Raw genomic sequence first — 24258 nt, 5'->3', positions numbered from 1 at the left:
TCGAAGAGATTTGGAGTAAACCTTTTTACTGAGGGAATGTTTCCTGCATTTATTTTCCTGAAACTTGGTTCTTAGGCTATATCTACCTGCATAGAAAGGGGAGATTTTGACCAGGAGCTGTCAAGCCTGTGAGCCTAAGGTCCCTTCTCTTCTGGGTGGACACTCTGCCTGTCCCTTCCCCACCCTGGGGCTTGTCCCCAGCTCATGCAGCCCTGCTTTCAAGCACCCTGCAGAGGAAGAGGGACCCACATAGAATACACAATGGTTTTGAGAAGCATTTCAAATTAGCCGAGAGCCTGTTAGCACACCAGTTATGTAGTTTATTTGAAAAATTATGTATCTAATTAACGGAATATTTTACAGACACCGAATCAGTGTAATTTATGGAGTAAGCAAAAGGGAGTCTTCTTCTGTGTTAGTGTTCATTGCCGTCTTTTGGATATACTGCATAATGCCAGCCACACGAAAGCTACCAAGAAACAATTCTGTTTGCATTACATAAAGACTGGCGACAAAACACTTCAGTTGAAAGTTGTGTTTAGAACTAATATACCAAAAGGCCTGCTAGAATGATTGTTTTGGCTGTCTAGGTTTGTGCCTAAATACCCGAGTGGTGATGCCCATCTATGAAAGTGTGTTAAAATGAAGCTGAATTGCATGCTCAGAGAATTATGTGACTTCGTTCTCCATGGATCAGACCTGGGTCAGGTTTCTAGTTTTCGTGGACACTAGTAATTCATTACAATTTTTTGTTCATATATGAAGAATGAGTGCTTGCAGTCAACTTGGCCAGTTACTAAAAATCATTCTGGCAATTCTGTTGTAATTATAATCGCAATAACTATGTATCAAGGAACATAAAGGATATGAGTGTGTTTTGCCTTTTTTATATATCTATATATCTCTGTGTATGTGTTTGTAAGAAGTATGATCTTTCTCTGCTGCCTTTTGTACTTGGTTATTGAACCTTTGAAGAACAAACTATAAAGGGCTTTTCTGAGTTACGTTTTAAGCTTGCAGTGATAAAAGAAATTCCAGTAATATTTTGATAATTGCTTTCACTGAAGGGAATAAATAATAAACACATAACATGCAATACCATTTTGATATACTGTAATTAATTTGAAAAGCGATAAAAGGGAAATTTGAATAAAATCTTTTAATTGATTTTCTTCGTATTTATCTTTAATGTTACCTAATTTTTCTGAAAGCTTTTAAAGTGACTCGCTTGGATTGATTCCCAATGGAATTTTCCTTCCATACTAGATTATTGTAATTAATTATAAAATTGAGCTTAACCTTTCTAGGTTGTCAATATCTAAGGACAAATGTCACAACGAACAAAGGCTGATTGTCAGGAAAGATTAGTACTGAATCTTGGGGGTATTGTGGGGGAAGAGGAGAGCTGTTGTTACCCCTCAGGTGCCGTTCATATTTTGTTTTGGCTTTATAAATGATTGCCACTTCTTTTTTCAGCTGGGTAAATATATCTACAATTTGAATAAAAATGTTTTTAAAAATCCTAACAAAATAGACAAAGTTATTGATTTATGTGTGCTTAAAAGATTTTACACATGGAGATAAGCTGTGGATAGTTTGGTATCCTGACCAGCGTATGCAATTTCAAAGCCAGTGAGAGCAGGAAAGCACATCATTGTAAGTGACAGTAAAAATTTGGTAGATACAAGCTGTATAGAATTCTTGAAATATCTGATATCGTGTAAGGTATTTCATTATTTCACATTTTTCCAGAACTCCTCAGCTACTGTGAACAAAACCTGTATGTATGCATTCAGATGCAAGCTTCGTGGCATGCCCAGTTACTTGGCTTAGTACAGATTATCTAACAACTCTCTCTTAAGGATCTTGTACAATAAGATTCCAAATTCTTGTAATTCATCATTTGCATTTTTAATTTGGGAGAGGGCCTTGTAGAATCTGATTAATTTGAGTAGCTGCTGCAGAATTTGACCATCGTGCGTGCTCAGTGTCGATGCCTGAAAGGATGACTCACTTGCCACAGACAGAACCTACAAAAGACAAAAATGTTGATTCACACAAGCACAAAACCTCCTAATGCAGCACTTTTCTCCTGTCAAGAACCAATTTCAGGGCTGTTTGCAGAATACTACTGATACTCCACTTTTGCTGAATGCTTTCTCAATATATCTTAACAGCCTGGAAACCTGACCTTAGTTAAAATGGAAGACAAATGAATTGTTGAATAGATGAACAGAGTCTATAAGTAAAATTTTTTATAAAGACCTCCAGGAGTCCTGCTTGGCCTTGTAACACCTCAGGTTGGACCCTCTAGAAATACATAAGAGGTAGTTGATTGCAGCTGTGTAAATTTTTCTCCTGTAAATTCTGTATGCTTGAAACCTGCCCCTCTTTGACTTGGAGTTTGTGTGAGTTTGCATCCTATTCCATATTGAAAATCCCTATGACTAATTAATTCTACTTCTCCCCATACAACTCTCTTTATATGTATACCTGTAAAATGGCAATGCGTTTCTGAGTTTGCAGTGGGGTGCTTGGGATCGCATACGTGCTACTACTCCAACTCCCTCGCTGATTGAACCTACGATGCAATTAGGGAGGTCCTCTGAGATCTTTTTGGCTACTGCTCATTAAAGAAGAGGCAATAACCACTTGTACAGGGTGCAGAGTTTCCCCACCTTTGAGTGCAGAACAGTAGCACACCAAAGCATGGAAGATCATTTAATATATGTCAGCGGTGTTAAATAGTTTTCCAGTACTTCTGCATTCTTGCTAAGACAAGACTACTTTCCTCTTGATTTTTTTTGTTTGAGGGAGATTGTGAGATGTGCCTAGGAGCAACAGGAGCCTGAGTGTTTTGTAAAAATATCAAGACGATGTGTATCTCAATATCTTTGTAGTTGTCCCTTATTTTTCAGGATATACCTATAGTTTCTAGGTTTGTCCTCAGAATGTGAGCTCTTCCTTTTACAGGACTTTGTTGTTTATTTCTGGCACATTTCTATCTTGATTCCAAAACTGAACCTAGAAATGGGACTGTAATTCAAATCACTTTATTAAAGCCAGCTATTTCCAGAGGCAGCAGAGAACACACAGAACCTAATTTCTTATGGATTTAGATTCCATGGCTGGATTCTTTGATGTCTAAGTATGTGTCAACTCCAACAGAAGGTTTTTCTGCCCCTGAGGAATTAATGCCACTCTCCATGGTGGTATCTCTAGTATCTAGTAATGGTCAACTTCTCTAAATGACGATTTTCAGATTTGTAGGAAGTGAATTTACATTAAACTGTCCAATAGATTCAAGATAAGAGAGAGGAGAATGTTCTCCTCCCAAGTGAAACACAACATATTCCTGTAGGAAAATGAACTAACAATCCCATAGTTTATGTATTGCTGAACTTTGCTACGAGAAAAATGCTGCATTTGTAATAGGTAGCATATCACAGGACCATAGCATTGCCTAGGTTGGAAGGGACCTTTCAGATCATCTAGTCCAACCATCAACCTAACTCTGACAAAAACCATCACTAAACCATATCTCTAAGCACTGTGTCTACCCATCTTTTAAATACCTTCAGGGATGGTGCCTCAACCACTTCCTTGGGCAACCTGTTCCAGTGCTTGATAACCCTTTCATCCTAATATCCGATTTAAGCCTCCCCTGGCGCAACTTGAGTCATTCTGTAGGAGAGAGAATATTCAAAAGAAGGCAAAAATCAAAGGTTACTTGCTCACTTTTCCTAATGATCTTTCTTATTTTCTCAGCTATTGCTGCTTCATCAAGTGTAAGATATTGTTCAATAAGCAGACAGTGGCAATGAGCAATAAGCCCTGGTTTACATTTTATCAAACGTGCTCCCGCTCTTCTTTTGTTCATTGGAAATGAATGTTTTGCAACAATACTATAGTAACAGGTGACAGCCACTCCAAAGGAGAGGATTCTTTATTTACTTAATGAACTTTGGTTGATGACTTAGAGCAAATGACAAGCAAGATATCTGCTGGTGTCTTCTGCTATTAGTAATCAAGTGATAAGGGTACATCTGACCCAAATGAAACGAGATCCCATGTGAACGTGCAAGTCTGAAAATTCAATCCCGATTTCCCCATAACTCAGTGTTTCTTGCTTCCTTCACTTCAAAGTTGGCAAGTGGAACCAGCAAGCTCCAGTTCTGATTTGAAAGGTGTTTGTGGCACGTGTGGTGCAGGGTACAGCCATTGGGAATCTGGGCAGAGGGGAGTCGCTTGTCAGAGGCGTTCACCCAGATGCTGGGTTTTTGCAGAGCTGAACTGGGTTACAGATCGGGGCGGGGGGGGCAGAAATCTGCCGGAAAACAGCGTTTTAATAACTCAAAGCCCAATCACTAGAAAAATCTTGTATTTTAAAATACTAAGCTTCCCATTACAAAATCAAAGAAAATTAGTGTTCTGAACTAGCGAAAAGGTCTCCTGCTTTGGAGAGATAAGATTCTCTTGGTATCTAGAAGGGCATGACATTTTTCCCTTGTTTGATTATATTAGGTATATTAAATATGACCTCAATGTTTAAGGTTGCTCAAGCTGTAAGAGTTCAAAAGATTTCGGATGAGATTTTTTTTCAATTTATTTTGTTAAGCCTCTGTAGTGATTGTAAATAGTCATTCTTTTAAGGAACAAATAGTAAGAGGTCAAATAATCCATATATATATGACTCTGTGTTTCATTACAAAGGAGAGTTCACAGGAGAAGAAATGTATCTATGGTTGTTAGAAAGACAGATATTTAAGAAAAATCATTGGTGTATAAGTAAAAAAAGCTTTAATCCAAAGAAAAGTGCATAGAATTGTGAAACATTATGGATAATTCAGAAGATAATGTGGTATGAGGAATACTAGTTTTCAGCTGTTCACTGTTAGAAGGCAGACTTGATTAAATATAATCAAAGAGACAGGAGGAATGACCTTAGTGTTTTTCTAGTTAATGAGGGATGATTTTTCTGTCAGTTTGCAATTTGAGATTGGCAGGCTTATTTTTAAGTTTAAAAATCAAAGAAATTAATGAGCTTAGTCATTCTTTATGTTAATTCCTGATTAGTCTGTGTACTAAAAATTGAATTTAGGAAAAGAGCAATGGATTTTCTGCTTCTGTTAGTTTTTGTTAAATTTTATCACTGGTATCTTCAGTTCTTTGCAGCTGAGGCTTTGCAGTTCTCCTGCCTTTCACAATATTTGATGGTCTTTGTTATTGTGTCAAATTCTAATGTCCAGTGTCAGTTGAGGAGTGTTAGCTTCTGCTTAAAAATAAATAAATGAGTAAATAGCTTAGTCTACACTTTCAGTTTAAGAGATAACTTGAAAGCAGTAAGTCACACGTACAAAGAAATAAATCTTTAAAATCCCAGTCACCATTTTTAGTAGTGATATTTTTCCTTTGGGTGGTGAGGCCACGAGCTCCGAGTTAAACTGACAGTGCAGTTGTTTAGTCCCCTTAGGATGGGAGGGAAACCCTGAAACCCTCTGTGTTCTTACTGTTGTTAACAGACAGGTAATTTGTAACAGTAGATTCCAGATGTTGCAGGGTCAGAAAACACCTTTTTTTTTTTTTTTTTTTTCTTTTTTAAAATGGCATGCATCATACTTTTTAATTTACACAACATTAGCTCATTTTTCATAGATGTCCTAGCTGGAAGTTTGAGATGGTTTTTTTGTATGTGAGTATTCTCATCCTTTCCATCAACTTTGTGACTGCCAAAATTAGCTAGTAAAATTCAACCTTTTCTCTTATTTTATTTTGCAGGAAAAGTAAAAATTTCAGTGAGATGTCAAAGCTAGACCACGTGAAAAAAATGTAAAAAAAAAAAAACCCCAAACAATCAAGTTTCTGTTTAACTCATCCAAAATCTGAAACAAATATGCCAAATAGGAGTAACTCAAGAGCCGTGGGAGACAGTCTCTTGGGAGGGAGTTTACTCTTTGCATCCAAAGTTGTAGGGTACTTTCACCTTCATGAGCATAAGTTCTCAAACCACCTGTACACATCGCGAGGGCAGTGGTGGGGCAAAATCCTCCATCCTTGCTTCCCCAAGGAGGTTGGGAAGGAATAACATCCAGTGATCCACTAACCTTAAAGAAATGTCATGCGGGAAGGGGTGCGAAGAAAAGAGGGTTGATGAGCTGCCAGCCTGGCCATGCTGGAGCTGCCCAGGCCCTACCTGGAACCAGCCTGGGGAGCTGCGTCTGGGATAAGGGCTGTTGGGCTGAGCTGCACAAGGACATTGACTACACACAGCATGACCTGTGGGCTGCCGTGGGCCCCTGCTGTGACAGTGGAGAAGTCACTTTGTACCTCTGCACCAGTTTCTCATAATTTTTTTGTTCCTTTAAGTGTCAAATGCTGTTTGACAGGGACTGCCTCACACTATTGTGTTTTTTTCTTCCCAGTAAAATGCAGTCTGGATCTCAACTGAGACATTTAAAAGCTACTGCTATTACTAATAATATATCGTTATTGTACCTTCCATTTTGTTAATCTCACTTCAGATTGAAGTGTCTGTGCAGTAATTTGAATTATGAAGCATTACTAGTGTTTCTTAGCATATTATTGAGAAGAAAGGCACTAAAAGGCCTGCACGACAAAAAGTGTGAATGTGGTTTGCCCTTTCGTTTAATGAATTTTTAATTTAATTTAATTTAACTTTCTTTTTAATGGAGTAGAACTGGTTAAAACTTTCCAGTGAGAAATATGTTTGCCTTAAAATACTGTGGGTTTGCTTGATATGCAGGAAACTGTTATTACTGGTTAAAAACAAAACCCCAAAGTTATGGTTTGGCATAGAAAATACTGAAACTTCGGCAATTTAAAGAATAATGTTATTTCTATGGTATCAAAAATACAAATCAAAACAAAGTGAGTATTTTCGTTTGGATGCTTAAATTCTTGATTCACAACAAAAATGATGACTCTAAATCTCTTTGAAACTTCTCACAGGAAAGAGAAAAAACTTGGGAGTTCTTCATTGCTTATATATATGGGAACCACATTGCTTTTCCAAACCGCTCTGGTGTTAGTTGATTAAAACTGTTTTTAAATCCCCGGTGACTAGATTTGAGGTGTGTATAATTTGAAGACATGAACTTTTGTGACATGATGTAATCTAAGATGGACTTTGCAGAAACCTGTGCTGGGAATTTGGGTCTGTATGCTGTAGGAGACCTGGGAAACCTGGGGCACAGGAAGGAGCATCCTGTCTCTAGCTGTGTGGTACCCTCTGTCCAGCTCCAAAGGGTTCAAAAGCCGTTTTTGGTTTATATTTTCATTTGCATAGAGTGTTTTTTTTTTTCTTTTCAGAAGTTTAGAAGGGACTGAAATAGAATATTTCATTTCACAAAGTTGCGTTTTAAAGCAATGATGTGCTAGTCCCTGGTGAGACCAGAACAGTGTACACAGGGCATGGTGTTGAGTGAGGCAGCTGGCTCCCGCTCTGGCTGCTTGGAGGTATGTCAGGATTAATCCAGTACGTTCGTATTCAATTGCTACAGTTTTAGGTTCTTCACAACGTCTTATACTGGACCAGGCTGTAATCCATGTAACTGAAGTTGATTTTAAGTGTCATGCGTATGCAGCTTCCAGCTCTTCACGTTCAACTAGCCTGTTTTTTTTAGAGGAAAATATCTTAGCTTTACATAGCAGTAGTTTTCCTGGAGGATATGTGCTAAGGTAAGAAAATTGTCCTGTACTTGTACTGACATATATGACATAGTGGTGCAAAGAGGCAGAGCAAATTATCTGAAGTCATCTGTGGTCTGAAATATTCAGCAGATAGGCAGTTTAAAGATGCAGTAAAATGCACAGACCAGCAACAATCCATCTCACTCTGGTTATAATGGAAAATTGAAGAAGGAATACCAAATTCAGCACTACGCGGGATGATGGATTCTGTGTGATTAAGGTCTCTGTTAGTCCCATGCCCACAGTAGGATTTCCTTTGTCTTCTTTTCATGTTTGCTTGAGGATTTAAGTGTAAGTGAAAACATTACAGATTACTTATTTGTGGATTAGAAGGGGAAGAGGTTTGTCTTACTGTTGTCACTTAAAGCTGTTACAGCAAATAAATGTGGCAGGAATCAGGAGCAGTGCTGGAACCACAGCACACAAGTTTAAACACAAGGTTGCGTTCTCCTGGTCTGGTATTAAATCCCTTGTGAGAGACTTCAGGAAGGGCAACAAGGGCAAATGGCTGAACGATGTTAAGTGTTCTGAATCTAGGATCCAAGGCACTAATGATTCCTAGGTCTGGAAATTCTCTTTTCATTCTGTTTTGTCTGAGAGAAGACTCTTTTGACAGTGATTTGTTGATGCTAAATTCTTTTGCTTATTTCCTTTTTTCAAGGCAGTATTGTCTAGTGTCTGGTTACAGGCTGGAAGCCTCAGTTGTCTTTTTATTACAAGCCCCCTCAAACACCAAATAGACTCTGCTTTCTGTATACTGAACAGATGTTCCACAAAAATCTGTGTACCTTCAAACTCCAGGTATGTTTCTAAATAAAAGTTTGCTTAGGCAACACTTCCATCAAGTCACTCTTTCAGCCAGGTATGCTCTAGTCCAGGTATGCAGTGACAAATCCATGACTGTTGGTTTTCTGGTCGCAGTGCTTTTTTCACTGTCTCTTAATTTGGTCATTTTTATGCAGGAGACTAGTTTCCAGGTCCTGGAAAGAAGAATGCTTTCTTTCTTTCACCCAGATACCTTCTCTTGCGGTAAACACTGACCACAAGGAACAAGCAGACCTTTGGGCAATTGTAAATCAGTTTCTCCATTCAAACCTGGTTTTCCTTTCCCTTCCTTTCATACAGGTTGATAAAGTGTGTGGACAGCCCAAACAACAAGAAGGGAACCTGTCATCAGACAATATAGTGCCAGTGAAGGAAGCAACTGAAACCCGGACATTCATGATGGCTCACGCTAGTCTGAACAATAAAAGAAGGTAACCCTAAGCAACAGTTGCTTTGAAATAAACTCTCCTCACAATTTCTGTAAATGGTTCCTTGCAGCGTAGTGTTTAAACCAGAGCCACGGTTCTGTCACCCTGTCTGTGTGCTCTCCAGCCGTCGCCATCACTGATAGTGACAGAGATGTGGTTGTGTGTATTACATTGCAGGTCTCTCCAAGAGAAGCTCTTTACAGGCCAGACTTGATGTTATTACTTAGTGCCAAGGTGTTCATTATTTCCAGAAACTTCCAATGAAAACAATGAAAGCTTTCCTCAACAAAGTCTGGAAAATTTCCACAGTTGAGTCTAAATTACTTAAAATACAACTGCCCAGGTCTTGAAGGACTTTAAGCTTATCCAGGGGCAGAGGTGGAAAGGGGGAAAAGGAAAGATTCATTGCCCTCACACACAGTCCCTCATTTCTCAGGGCTGGGGAGGAGTAATAAGATCCCTTGCAATCTCCTTGATTTGTTACCTAACAGAGCAAGAGCAGAAGCATTTATGTTTAGGCTTGTTGTGTCTGTCTTGGCTTCTGTTCTTCAGCTGCATGCCAGCAGAGACACTAGGCAGCTGAATTGCTGCCACTGGCCCTGGCAGGAGTATTCCTGCTCCCAGATCTCCTAGTCTTTCACTTTCCCTCATGTAGCTCCTGGATTGGTTTTCTGTAAATTCTAAGTGGGGCAGGAAGGTTGTCTTTGCAATCCTACTCATGATACATGAGTAGATGTGAGGGCTAACTGACCATAAAATCACAATGACATATTTCTGGCTAACATGTTGGTCCCTGTAACACCAGTACTGATCTGGAACAACTTCCACGAATTGAGTGGAATCATGCTGGGCTTACTCCTCTATCTGAGAGCAGTGTCTGATGTGCCCAGGGAGTCCATGTGTATCTCTGTATGTTGGACAGGTGGATGACAGACAGCAATATTAAAATTTCCATAGTCTGGATTCTGGAGTTTAAGTAGTGAAGATGAGATTTTTATCCATTCTTATTTTAATTCTCATCTAATATTGCATGAATGAAACAAACGCTGCTTTAAAAGATAAAAGTAATAGCAGGAAACTAAGTTTTTTGAGCGATAGTGATATTTTTATCCCTTTTGTAATTTAAAACCAAAACACAACAGTTTGTGCTTGGAGCTAATCAATTTTTACCATGCAAATCATAGAAAAGAGCATTAAGGAAATTGAATTAATAATTTCAGCAGTAATAATCCAAAGAACAGTTGTAGTACAACTACCGAAATAGCACAGAGCCCTAGGCCATCTTCTGTACAACTCATTGACTTCTCTGGGCCTTACACACTGGCAACCAAAAAGGCAGAATTGCCAACCTATGAACAGGTAACCTCTTAAACAGATGCAAATTGGAGTCTTTAATAGCATGACAACAGTTCTTTCTCACCTGAGGATCTGCTCCCACCCTTCCCAACCATCTAGAATTATTTGGATATTGATTTTTTCTAAAATGTGAGACCTGTAGATGGAAAAAAAAAATATACTAAAACTCATATACGCTAAATTAGACAGTTTTCCAAAATTGGTCTGTGCATTGAAAATTAATTTATCCAAAAAATCTAAACTAAGGCCATCCTTACATAATTAGCATAAAATATTACTGAAATAGTGTGTTGATAGGTATTGTGGAGAGCCTGTGCACCAAAAATGAATGATGGAGCCATGCCATAATTAATAAGAAGCGGAGAATATTTTTAAATTTTCCACAGCTTCCTATAAAACACATGGCATGAAGCTTGTACTTTGCTTCTTGGAAATGATTGTGAAATAGTAAATAGAGTGAAATACACAGTGGTTGGCTACATCACTGTGGTGTTCATCATCTATCATTTAATCACATATGATATCAATAAAAAGCAATTTTAGGTAATAAAATTTTATAATGGATGGGTGAAATCATTCCTGCAGTGGGTTGTGTAAAATGCACTTAGAGCGACAGATAACTGCTACAGGGGATCTAGATTATGAGAGTAATTACGTGAATCTTTTTTGGTGCCATTCCTTCTGGCGATTTGAAAAATGAAGAGCAAGAACGTCAGCTCTCTGTCAGTTTAGGTACAAGGTCACCCAGGGAATCGGCGCGACTGAGTCTGTCTGTTGGTCTGTGTAGTAGACATCCCTCCAAATTATCCTTAGCTCAAGCGGAGCGTGGAACATGACTCCTGCCTTTCAGAATAAGGAAAGAAAAAGAGAAGGAATGAGCCAGCACTCCCCAAGTAAACAGAAAAGCTGTGGCTCGTTCCATTAATGTGTCAGAATGTTCCCAAGCTCAAAGAGAACCACCGCTCTGGTTAGGACATCTGTAGCAGAAACCACAATAGTGACCTCTTGTCTCTTCTGTAGTACCTGCTTAGAGACGCCCTTAAAAATCTAGTGCCAGACAGCTTATACGTCCATACGTGTGTTTGCTCCAAAGGTATTACATCTTTGCAAGGCCAGTTACAAAATCAAGCTGCTTTTCCAAAGAGTTTGAGAACCTCTGGTTTCAGCTGTTGAGTAGAGCCAAGGCTGCTCATGCAGTTGAAAAGTGGGACTGTTAAGGTGGTCTCTCTGTGCCTGACATCTTTCTTCTGGGCATGTGGTTTTTGAGTCTGGCTGGAGGCAGTCCTTCTCACCCTCCACTGATCTGCACAGCGTGGTCCTGCACGGTCCCTGAATTCACGCAGCAACTGGATCGTCTTTTGTGGTAGTTGAACCCTTTCCTGCTCCTCTTACTCTCATGGGTTCCAGGAAGTTTTCCCATCTTTCTTTATTTTCCTCTGCATTCCATTCCTGCATATTTTTTTTTTATTTAACACTGTTAGAGAAAGTAGTGTAAGAAGCTGAAACTTTTTATAAATGTTCTATGATCTTGTAGGAAAACTTTTCCTCTGATTAAGCTGAAAAATATAGGTTTGAGTAGTAATTTTTTTCTTTTTTTTTTTTTTTTTGTATTACACAATCGTATTCAGGGATTAACTGAAACTGGCAGGGTTGCTGCTGTAGTCATTTTTTAATGTGGAGGTTACTGTAACATGTAGTAGAGATGACAAGAAAATTGAAACCATATGATGGTACAGGGAATGAACATGGCATGTACAGAATCTCAATCAGTAAATTGGAATGTTAGTGCTGAGTTCAGCACAAAGTACTATTCTGGTCGGGGTCTGGACTCTGGGCAAAGAGGAGCAGCAAAAATATTGGCCTTTTAGCATGTCTGCTGCATGTAATATTTCGAACCACTAAACATAGACTGGTTACAGATCTGTATGAACAAATGTTATGTTTAGCAAAGACCTATAACATGACACTAGGTCCCTAATTGGAGGAGGCAGGCTTTGAAATGATATTTTGTTGGTATTTCTTTATTGTGCTGTGGACTTAGGGATCTTTTATACATCTTAAAATAAAAAATTTTGAGGGTTTTGGGGGAATGTTTGAAGTCAATAGCACCTATTTTATTTAAAATTAACTATCTGTTGGGTCAGGCATCACATGATATTACTAAAATTAGAGTATTAAACTGTGAGTACAAAACAGATTATTAGTCCTAGATGCAAATTAACTTACTGTGGAAACAAATCAAACATTTCTGACTGATTGTCCACGGCAGAAGTTTCAGCAGGTCCAGATTTTCCCAGTTAGAAATTCTCGTTTCCTTTTTTGACTGGCTATGTTGGAGTCATCACTGCTTCAGTGATGACAGGTGACACTCACCTGATGGTCAGTGCAGGTCCATCCTCTGCTGTGGCCACCCCTGTCGCTAGCTCCCAGAAAGCTCCGGGTGTCCTCAGAGCTGCTGAAGCTGGTGCTTACTCTTTCCAGTAAGAGTTAACTGGATTGGCAAGTGCCACTTAACCTGTAGTCCAGGTAGACATGCATTGCTCCAGCTGCTGCCTTTGCTTTATACATGGCAGTACGGGTATGAGAAAGAGCAGAATGTGGTATCAAATCACGTAAGTGTAAAATTGCATCATAGCGTTAATGTTAAATACAATGTTTAATGTTAATTAAGGGAACTCCGGGATATCAGTGCCACAAAATAAACTCCCAGTGTTATTTCCACAGTTTTTCCTCCAATATAGCCTTAGAGCCTGTCTCTCCTGTTTTGGAAAGTTGGTTGTTTTGGTTGGTTTTTTTTTTTCAGTGGTGCAATCTGACCAGAACCAAACAGCAAAAAATATCTGTATTCACATTATTTATTAACAGACAGCAAATTGCTCATTGTACCAGAAAATGAATGCTACTCAATTGTATCCCCCTTCCCATGGTGCTTGTTCTAAACTGTTTGCCGTTGTTTTCTTGTATAGCCTCATATATTTACAGTTTTTCCATTTGGTATCAGTTATAGTTAATTTAAGTACCACTGAATTTATTTTCAGCTTTTTGCTGTGTTTGCTGCATTTGTAATTGTGCTCTTATTTGAAAATAATTGTGAGAAGCAATCTCAGCTGTATTTTTTTTCAGTATTACATTGACATTTTTAATTGCATCTATACTTTGGAAAAATCTCATGACAATTTTCCTCCTTATTTGTTTTCTTATATTATCCTATGCATGTGCTTGATGACCTTTCTTTCAAATAATTTTTACTTTTCTCTTTTGTTTCTCATTTCTTTTCCTCATTTGCCTGAATTCCTGCTTCTCCCCTACTCCCCAACCTCTCCTGATTGATGCTTATTCTCCCCGGCCTATTCCAGTTCTCTGCCTCTGAAAGCTTCAAAGAATGACAAATCAAGAAGTTTGAAAAAAATCTCTCGGTAAGAATGAAAACAAGGTGACATACTTTGTCTGTACACTTAACTCATCTCCGTTTTAAGCTGCTGTTTGAGCTGTAATCTAGGAGTTGGCGTACTTTTGATTACTGCTTTTATACTGTGGGGCACTGGGAAATCATAGATTTTCTATCTAGTGTGTTTAGTTTTATACTGATGAAAAGTAAATATTTTCACTTGTTAAGATTAAGAGCTAGACACAGAATTCTACCTTTGCTAAAATGCTCCTTTGAAATGTCAGAGCGCCACTCTGCTGAAAATACAAAGGAGTTTAAGCCTCTTGGGGTGAGCTGAGTAAGACAACCTTTAAACTCTTAAAGGGTTCTCTTTTCTTCCTGCAAAGAAACCTCCATTTCAGAACCCGTAAAATCTTTAGCATCTGTGTCACCTTTCATAATTGATACACTTAGGCTCTTCTGTCAGGTAGGTGGCTTTCTGTCTGGGCCTAGATACACTGTGTGAATACTTAGAGCTCATATTTGTAAGTAGTGGTCAAGAGGTAGAAATATTGATTCCCTCATTGTAGGCACCCAAATTCCTGCTTTTTTCTTTGCTTAAAACAACACCTTTCCTGCATTGTTAGGGTAAGTTGGTTGCTTAGGACCGTGTGATGACTAATTTATCTAGAGCAGGATCTCATAACACGGGATAAATGGGATGGTTAAATGCTGTTGAGAAAGCATGGACAGCTGTGGGAAGGGATGACCACTGCCTAAACCTTGTAGGGGTAGATACCTAGCAGTGGACTTTGATATTGTTTGAAGCACCTGTTGCTCCCAAAAGGATTATAAATCCTGACCGGTTTTGTGCCAAGCTCCATCTAGCTGCATCCCCAGGCACCTCTTCAGTGCAGTGTCCCCTTACAGCCTGCCAGGCAGAAAGATTATAAACCAGAATGAGTCCTTTGGCCTTCCCAATAGGGTTGTTGAGGGACTTCTGAGACAAGCAGATAGCTCTAGCTCAGTTTTTGTGCCTTGCGTCTTGTTCTTAATACCTTTAACAACTTATACCAAAGATGAGCTTCTAAAGCTGTGGAAATAGGGTACTTTCTCATTCTGAAATACTCTCAATTGTATGCTGAATTAACAGTTGTTTTGTCACAGTTTATTTTTATGGCTATCTCAGACAGATAGATATTATGGGTATAATCAGGTTATAAAAGAGGCAGCAGTTTGCCCACAAGGTGTTTTTCCATTCACACGTGGTCAGAAATGAGCTGTTTGTGCTGACCAGGAGCTTGGGTTATTCACCAAAGCAGCAGGCACAGCCTCCTCCTAACAGGTGAGGAGGTGTCAGACATGATGAGAGAGAAATTTCTTTCTGGTAAGAATGTGACATAGATAGTGATGATGGGGAGGAATTGGCCTCACCAGATCTCAAGGAGATGACTTTCTGTACTGTTGCCTCTGTGGGGTCCTTAGAGCATATTGCGGATTTTGTGATGAGATATAGCTTTAGGAAGCCTTTTCCACTCAGGAGGTTGTTGACAGTGTTCTTAATTCATCTCACGCGTGCAGGAAATGGAGAAATATTCACTTCCAGTAACAGGGAAAAAGCCCACTCCTTTAATGATAATGTTTTCTCACAATTTTTTGATCTGTTTATACAGAGACAGTAGGTGTAGACTTTTTTCAAATTTTGTGTGAGATGTCTTAAGGTAATTTGTTAAAACCACCCTTTGTATGTAATTGTGTATTAACACTGGATGAAGTAAGACTGGGTGATACGTAGGAATAGAAATAAACTAGAAATAGAAATTAATCAGTTTGGATGTCTAAAATTTCTGTAAGGTTTCTAAACTCTTAATCTTGTGGAGGGTTAAGTTGACAGGGGGCTTAAACCATAACTGTACTGTTCTGTTGTTAAATGTATTCTTCCTACATTACAGAGAGTTCATCAATTACATGAAGCGCTCCCGAACCTTTCATGCCTCTATAGCAGAAAGGCTGTGCGATGGAGACCTGGTGATGAGAGACAGCTCAACCTGCTGGAATGGAGAGGATGTTGTAGAAAGGTAAAGTTACCACTGAAAGTTTTCCCTAATGGTGAAAAAGGTGACTTCATATCCTTCTGCAGGTTCAGAAGCATTCTGAGACACTCTTGTCATCGCAAATTTCTCCTTCATCGTGAACTTCATTCTTAATTGAGCAAGGATTTTGCTGAAATAAAAAGTTGTTAATGCTGAGGTTTAGGTATCTGTATTAAATATAGGGGGGCCCTTTCTTGAAGGGCTGCTTTGTAGAGTCCATTTCTTTCTCTATAAAGAGACAGCTTTTTGTCTGTAGGAGAGACCTTACCCTCTAAAGCTCAGTTAGCAAGAGGTACCTCTGTGCCTGGCTGGAGGTCCATTCCAGTCTGCTGTTTATAGGCTCATTATTGCAGAGCTGAACATCATGTTTGGCCATAATTAGAAAATATGCAGCTCAGAAAAATACAGTGACCAGGCCATTATGTTTTTAAAGGATTTCCCTGGCATTTCTTTTCAGAACTCCTGACATAGCGCTTTGAATAACAACTGTTTTTAGAATTGCCCAGCATCCTTACCAGAGCATGTTCTGCAGGAATTCTTATAACGTACCAATTAATAAATGCACTGTTTGATGTTGGTAGAGCAGCTGGAAGCTCTGTAGGGTGAAAAGATCTTTCTAGTTTGTCAGCTGATTTCTTTCCCCTCTGTACTTTATCACAGTCTTTCCCATCACCCTTTAGAATACAAACTGGAAAATGCACTTGCGCTCTCCATGAGCTAAACATCTTGCTGTCATTTCTGTTACTCTGTATAACATGAGGCAACATTGCCCTGAGGAGAAAAAGAGGTATTCAGAATACAACTATATCGATTACTATCACTGTCAAAGTACACATCAGTTGCAGTGAGAGCTGGATGGAAGTGTGCCAGTGAATGTTTTCCAAAACTGTCTTTTTGTCAAAACAGAGACATTCCATGGGATTGTGTTGGCTTTCATGATGTTTCTTTTTGAAGTGTATTTTGTGGTCTGTAGTGGTTTTAAAAGATAAAGTTCTAACATTCTCTTTTCTTGCTTTAAAACAATTTTCATGGTGGAAAATTGTTTTGTAGGAACTTATGGAGTAATTCCAATGTGGAACAGAGAGATGTTACAATTATAGGTTGTCCCATTAAAGGGAGTTCTGACTCCCACACAGCTCTGCTTAGATGTCTCATATGTAAATAAGTTCAGCTTAATTATGTCTGAGATATTCAGAGAGAAATACGTCTAACGCATTCAACGATAACTTTAAAGTTTAATATTTCATTGTATATTGGCATTACAAATTAATTGTAGGAGCATTTTTTTTTAAAGATTTTGGCAACAATGCAGCATTCTAAATATTAATGTATAGTGGTTGTAATACTGATTGAAAAGTAATAGAGAGGAAGTGGGGAGAATATCAGTACTTCTACTCAGTATTTGCATTTCAGAGTCCTTTTTGCTGGTAACGTGTTGCTGGATATGCAGTTAACTCTCAGAACAAGCAGCTTTCTGGCCAAAAACAAAATAAGAAAAGCAAAAACAAGAAAAAAATTTTTTTATATCAACTCTCTGAACAAAAAATTAAATCAAAATTTAGGTTTAATTTTTGTCTTATTTTGTTTAAAAAAAAAAAAAGAAAAAAAGCCACTTACATGCTGATATAAATGTTTTAGGAAGGCATGAGGGGAAAGCTGTTCTTTTTTTCCTTTGCCAGTCGGTAACTTTCCCAGAGCTGGAGACGTGCGGAAAAAGTTTCAGGTTTGAAGAGGGTATGAAGCTGGGAAGAGTAGCAGGGAAAAGACCAACAAGACCCCTCAAATTATGAATTAAAAAGCAAAAACAAAGGAAAAGGAACCCCAGTCTACACCCCAACAACAACATCAACAACAAAAAAACCCTAGGCCACCATCAAACCCTGAAATATATATTTCTAGTTAGCATTTTAAATGGGCAAATTAGAAAACAAATGTTTAAATTCACATGTTTAATCAGACAGCAATATGTATATATTTATGAGTTCTGTGACAGTATTGATTGTCTTAAAAGGAGGAGGCTTTCCAGGCAGCCTGCACTGCCAGCAGTGCTACACAGCAGCACAATCATGGCGCCTGCTCGCTGGCAAATTTTACTCCTTTCATCATCTGTTTTATAGGCTGGACCTGTAACCGGTTCCCCCCACGTGAGAAATAAACCTGTCCTGGGGATGCCTGAAAATGCATTTCTGTTTGCTCTTTCTCCTTTCCCAGGAGACCAGAGGATTAAATGTCATCAGTAGTAAACAAATCTGAACTCAAAATAGAGCCTTATTCTTAACTCCGTATCAGAAAATAGATCACCTCAATTAATCTGGTGGATCTCTTGTGGACTTGAGTTTAAGGTTACTCAGGCTGTGGAACTGGCAAAAGCTGCAGTTCCTGTATTCTCGATGCTTCTTGCATTTCGTAATGCTATTTGAAAGCTGAGCGATATTTATGCTGCATGCTAATTGGCATTCAAGCTCTTTAGGAAAAACAAACTCAACCTTTAAAAACAATTTGACATAAAAATACAGCCTGAAACACTATGAATTACTACTCACAAATGGGGATTGTGCATTCAATTAGTGGAGAGGGCAGTTAAGGTCTGTCAGAGGATCTCATAAACAGGATCCTCATTGCACTTTTTTTATTTTCTTATAATTTTCTGGGTTGGGATTTATCTTGTTTAAATCAAAGCACTAGCAGGAAAAAATCCCCTTGAGCTGCCAGTTAATACACTACAAAAAGAGCCAGGTTGTTTCCACCAGTTTGAGAATACGCTTCTGGCCTGCACTTCAGGTGAACAGCAAAATGTGGCTTTGCTAGGAATCCTTTGTGTCAGTTCAGGGCCTTTGAAGACATTAGAAATACTTGCACCAGTACTGTCTTTCTCTCAATTACTGTTTTGAGCAACTCGTTCCTGGAACAAGACTTCATATAAGAAATAGTCTGTGAGGCTAATAAATGGTCTGAGTATACAAAGAACACTTAGAGAAGATGAGGCTAGAGCAGAAAAACAGGGAAAACATTTTGCAAAGTAAAGGAAGCTCGGAGAAATTTCTATGGTGGAACGTTTCTTTCCCAGCAGTGTGATAGATGATTATTTCAATACCGCGTCAGTAGAAGAGATTGCAGGAGAAGTTGACAACACGAACCATTATGAACTGCCAGGACCAGACACCATTCACCTAAGAACTCTAGAAGACTAAAGTGTTATATAGTTGAATTAATCATTGTCATACCGTATTTTCTTTTAAGTCTACTCCAATAGTAGATGATGGAAAGATGTGAAATGTGAAGACATCATTGTATTTTTAGCAAAATAAGGGTTTCAGAAAGATGGGGCTGCTAAACTTGATATATAATAGTAAAATCTTTACAACATGATATTTAGGGAAAGGAATCAATGCGTTGAAAGTTTTTAGAAGGAGATAGCAAGCATGTAGACAAGGTAGATTGCTATAGTCTGCTTGGATTTGTGATACATATTTGATAAGCTCCTTCACACAAGGCTGGTAGAGATGAAAATAAGGGTAGATAATAGATGGCCATAAGTTACAGTAGAAAGAGGTTACCAGTGGCAGTGTTGTGGGGATTTGTGCTGGAACCTGTGCTGTTCATCTCATAAAAGACCTGTGAAGGGGAGTGAATACTGAGGTGGCAGCATGTGCTGATAGTTGTCCTGTGTAGAAAAGACAAGGGTCAGCTGTGGTTAATTGTGGGAGGAAGATGTGACATGGAATGAATAGGCAATAAAATGGCATGTGAAATTCAACACGGGCAACTGTAAAGTGATTCACATAAAAAGAACAATCCAAATGTTATGTACAGAATGGTGTGCACTGAGGTGGCTTTCACTGCTCCAGGCACGTGGTGTCTGCAGTCCTGCTGTCCCCAGGGCTCAGAAAGATAGACCACAACCGCAAATGTACAGACAGAGCAAAAAGGAGGAGGATCAAGGGCATGAAATGGATCCTGTGTGTGGAATGGCAGACACTTGAGCCTGACACAGAAAAGATAGAAAAGGAATATGATAGTGGCCTATAAAAATCGTGTGTGATGTGGAGATGCTGAATAGGGATTTGTTGTTCACTGTCTCTCTCATTACAAGAACAAGGGGTGTCTTCTTAAATTAATAAGTGACAGCTTGAAAAGAGGAGTAGATATTATATTCCTTTGCTAAACTTTTGATTAAGCTGTGAAACTTCTTGCCTCAGGATGTTTGGATGTTTAAAAAAATGGATGAATTCATTACGCAAATTCAGCTTATAGGAGAGCAAGTTGTAAAATTACTATCTGAGCAGATACAAGGTAACCAGGTGCCACATCCAAGTCCCTTTCTCTAAGGGCTGAGGCAAAAGCTTAGATGAAAGATTTCCTCTGGTCGCCCTTAAGGCAGCTGCTCCCATGGACTTTTTTTTCTGTAGGGGCTAAGCTGCAGGAACTTCCTATCCTCAGGAATGTCTCTTCAACTAAGCTAAATGCTGGCATTGACTCAGTTTCTCCATTCTCCCTGGGCATGGTAGCTAAACAGAATTTGCTCTCTCAGGTCTCAGCCTCATAAATGGCAGGCTTGGACAACACAGTGCCCAATGACATTCCCAAAAGCTCATCTTGAGATCTTTCTGTTGGTGTCAGATTTGCGTCTTTGCACAAAACATGAATTCCCCTTTAGAACTCCTTTTTATGAAGTTTGACTTTTTGTGAAGTCTTAGCTGCAGTAGAGTAGCCTTATCAGAGACAGGTCTTTCTGCTGCTAGAGAAGGAAAAAGGAGATGGGATCTCACAGGCAGGTTTTTGGGGTGTGTCTGTGTACAACAGATGAGTGATCCTGATTTGGAAACAGCGCTTTAAGGGAACAGAAGGTTGTGAGTATGACATTAAAGTTAGATAATGTTTAGTCTTTCCATCTCTGCCTGCCTACTTACCTCTTGCAGTTTCTGTTTCAAGAGACATGAAACAATCATAAATAATAAATAGAGAAGCAGTAATCTGTTTATAGAAGAATTAAAACATTGTGAGTGTAGTTGGCATTCACTATAGCCAACTCCATGTGCTGCATACACTCTCCCACTATTAGTTCTCAGGAGACTCTGAAAACCATCAACTGCAGTACATTCTGCTCGGGCTTCAAGGCTGGAGTGGGAAAGTTGCTTAGGGGCATGTTCAGCAACCTCAGCACTTGCCTTTCAGATGTCAGTGACAGCCGCCTCCTTTGTATGTCCGGGTTTAATCCTGAAGCAAAGATGGTGTTGCAGCATTGCTCTGCATCTCCCAAGCTCCGCTTGAAGGTGCATTTTCAGGGCAGCCCCCAAGGACGTGTAATTATCACATAAATGGACATGTGCCTTTAGCATGATCATTTCAAAGATACTCCTGTCACATGAGCAATGTGTCAGGACCTCAGGATTTTTGAAACTTGAGAGGTCTGCTCATGACTGGCTGTGTGTAGGGACTGTCCCACAGAGGAATAAACACTAAAACCTCTTATGTTGTTCCTACAGAAAGCGTTGTCATTTTATGAGTTGAAATTTAGAGGCTGACAGATGCCAGTGAGAACTGTAAGATTGCTGCTACTATTTCAAATCTTTTTTCTTCTAAGGAATAAGCACTTGCAATTACTTTGGCATACTCTAAAATGCATACGGTCTCCATTGTGATGTTCCTGTAAGCAAAAACCAGCTTCAGTCTTATAGTAGGAAAATGTGAGATGGTAATGAAGAAGAAAAATAAGTGACTGGCTTCATTATGAGTGGCAGTGGATGCTTGGATCTCTGTAGCAAAGCCCCCTTTCCTGAGGTGCTGAAATATGCTTTTAGGCTGTGTCTCCAGTGCACAACAGGCATGGATCTTCAGAGAAAGGGATGCTGCTGGTAATCGGATGTCCCTGCTATCTCTAATGTGGAGGGTTTACTTCAGAATAGCTCTGGTACATTCCTGGAGACTGAACACCCACTAGCATCCTTGAAGCGCATCCTTAGTTTCATTGAAAAAGAATCTGGTTCTGAGACTGCTCTGCAATGGTGAGAAATGGTGATACTCAGGGGTTTAATTGAAAAGTATAAACCTGATCAGACCTAATGTGATAATGTCCAGGTGACCACACACCTGGTGGTCACCTGGACACCTACATTTGAAGTCTGGCATCTGAAACTTTAATTGGCTGCAATTAGTGTATATATAACAAAGTTTGTTAAAAAAATATATCAATGTGATCTATTGATGCAGTTAGTCTGTGGTGACAATTTTGGTAGCACACTGCCCCTAAGAGTGAGGTGGTGTAGTGCTTCAGAGCTGTCAGACTGGGCTGGCTCGCAGGTTTGCTGCTTTCTGAAGAATTCAGCAGAAATGTCCTGTCCCGGAGCTGAGCCAGCCTGCCTGTGCTGGATGTGTGAAACCTAATGAGATCACAGCAGGTACTGACGTGGCTGCAGGTGGTAACCTGAATCCAGGCTCTTGGCTGCTTTTGATGCTATATTTTCCATTTACAAAATAAAAAAAAACCCTGTTAGAACAGTGTCAACCTTCAGGTTGACTCTGAAAAAGAAAGCTTTCAAAAGTTTGGCAGAGAAATTGTTCCTTGGAAGAAGCCAATCTGAATCATGACCATGATGTGCAGCAGCTTTACATGACTTTTCTAAGCAGAGGGTCATGACACTTCTAGGTCAGTGAGACATTTTACAAGTTACAATTGCACTGTAGATGTGCAATTTGTTTTAAGAGTTATTGCTACTCGATGCCTAACTGTGGAACAGTTTGGAAGCTTCTACAGAATTAGGAGGTTGAAGAAAGGGATGTTACTATTTCATTATTTTTTTTTAAAGTGAGTGACAGGATTGATAGCTGCTTCAGAGATTTTTTGTTTTTCCCAGACTCCTCTTCATGTCACCTGATTGTTTTTTCACACACAAAGCCAGAGTAAGAAGAGGCCAATTAACAGGAGTTTGGGCAGGCCAGTAGTGGCGGAATACTTTTAAAAACTTGGGACTTAAAAATGTGTGAAAGGAAGAGTGGATTTACTAAGTGGCATCTATAGTGAAACAGCAGCAGTAGTTGTTATTGTGGCCTACTGATCTATACTGCATTGGCAAAATGGCTTAGTGAAGTACTGAAGAAAATCCACAGCTTTAGGAGAAACTATGAAATTATGACCATATGCAAAATATTTTCAAATATGGAAATACTGGAAAAGGAGAGATAGAGGGGGAAGAAATCTTTTCCCTCTTACTAGGGATATTCTTTCCTTGTTTGTAGTGAATAAAGCATTTTTGGACACATGACTGGTTGTCCCATCAAATACCTGTGAATTGCTGTCATTATTTTTACTCTTAACTAAAGATTTGTACATATATGTGGTATCTATAGCCAGGAAGTAGAACTAGTGTTATAAAAAACAACTCTAAGTATGCTTTAAGCCACTGTAATATTTGTTGGTTTTCTGTCTGTTTACCCTTTTGTTTTTTTCATCTGTCAGGCTTAACAGTTGTTGAGCTTTAACCATATTTAAGTTGGAATCTATGTATAAAAGTTGGATGAGAAGATCAAACTTAGCTTTATTTGGAGTGGGGAAAGAAAAATGTTTGTGAAAATGACTCTAGGGAATTTTGTTTCTTGCCTCTCAATTCCAAGAGGAAATTTTCTGAGTTTCCAGATGAAATGGTCTTTTTCTGATTGCCAGTTCACTTGATCTAAAACTGTCTTAATGAGAAGTGAAAAGATTCTGCTGGTGAGACACAGCTTTTCATTGCACAGGTACAGATTCCATCATCATTTCAGATGTGTCTCTTCAGGTATGTATGGGTGGGTTTTATCTGGAATGGGTTTCTCTGAATATGGCAGACTTTGCGTTAAATGTTATTGCATTAAAATGTTTGAGACAGGCTAAAATCTTCATTCTCATTTCTCCAAATCTGCCTTGGTAGATAGTAAAAACATGTTCATATCACTGAAGTCTACAGGTTTAACATGTAGTACCCTGACTCGGCAGAGGGTAGGTGGGGGGAGATTCTTTTACAGCAACTGCTTTTCAGATTGGAATCACTTTCTAAGGAAATTTCAAGTGTAACATTTTGGGGTTAAAAACTTGCATACAAAAATGGCTTTTAAACCAGATTACCAGGAATATAAGAGATGGATGTTTTGTAACACCCAGTAGAAACCTATACTTCTTTTCCTTTCTTCTCTCCTTCTGTCCCTTGTTTTTCTGGGAATTCTGCATTAAGTGGCGGGATTAGGGGACACCTGTCCACAGGCTTGAGCAGATCATGTCAGGGGCTGTTAGGCTCTCAGGGCCTGTGCAAGCTGGCTGGGAAAGGAAGTGACAAATCACAGTGACTTCCTTTTCTCAAAATGTTTTCCTTTAGGACTTCCAGTTTTTATGAGTTTAGCACTTTCATTGTCCCCTTTCTCATTTCCATAGGCTCTAGGAAGCAGCCATCTGGATATGGAAAACAGAGATAATCATTTAGCCTTGCATACTTAAAAAGTGTTTAGCTTC

The 24258-nt window shown here is 39.1% G+C and overlaps 1 protein-coding gene across 2 annotated transcripts in view; it reads left to right on the top strand.

Annotated features, from left to right (window-relative positions):
• Window positions 1-24258, top strand: part of LOC128910883 (glypican-5-like) — a 387498-nt gene that overhangs the window by 125766 nt on the left and 237474 nt on the right. The window contains exons 4-6 of one of the 2 annotated variants that reach the window (XM_054204810.1): window positions 8836-8966; window positions 13676-13735; window positions 15639-15764. In XM_054204810.1, the coding sequence (XP_054060785.1) occupies window positions 8836-8966; window positions 13676-13735; window positions 15639-15764 (317 nt within the window). The remainder of the gene's footprint in view (window positions 1-8835; window positions 8967-13675; window positions 13736-15638; window positions 15765-24258) is intronic. The other variant, XM_054204811.1, reaches the window with a different exon arrangement.

The sequence above is a fragment of the Rissa tridactyla genome, chromosome 6, assembly GCF_028500815.1.
Source record: "Rissa tridactyla isolate bRisTri1 chromosome 6, bRisTri1.patW.cur.20221130, whole genome shotgun sequence".
Taxonomy (NCBI): Eukaryota; Metazoa; Chordata; class Aves; order Charadriiformes; family Laridae; genus Rissa; species Rissa tridactyla.
This window is presented reverse-complemented; position numbering and strand designations above follow the sequence as displayed.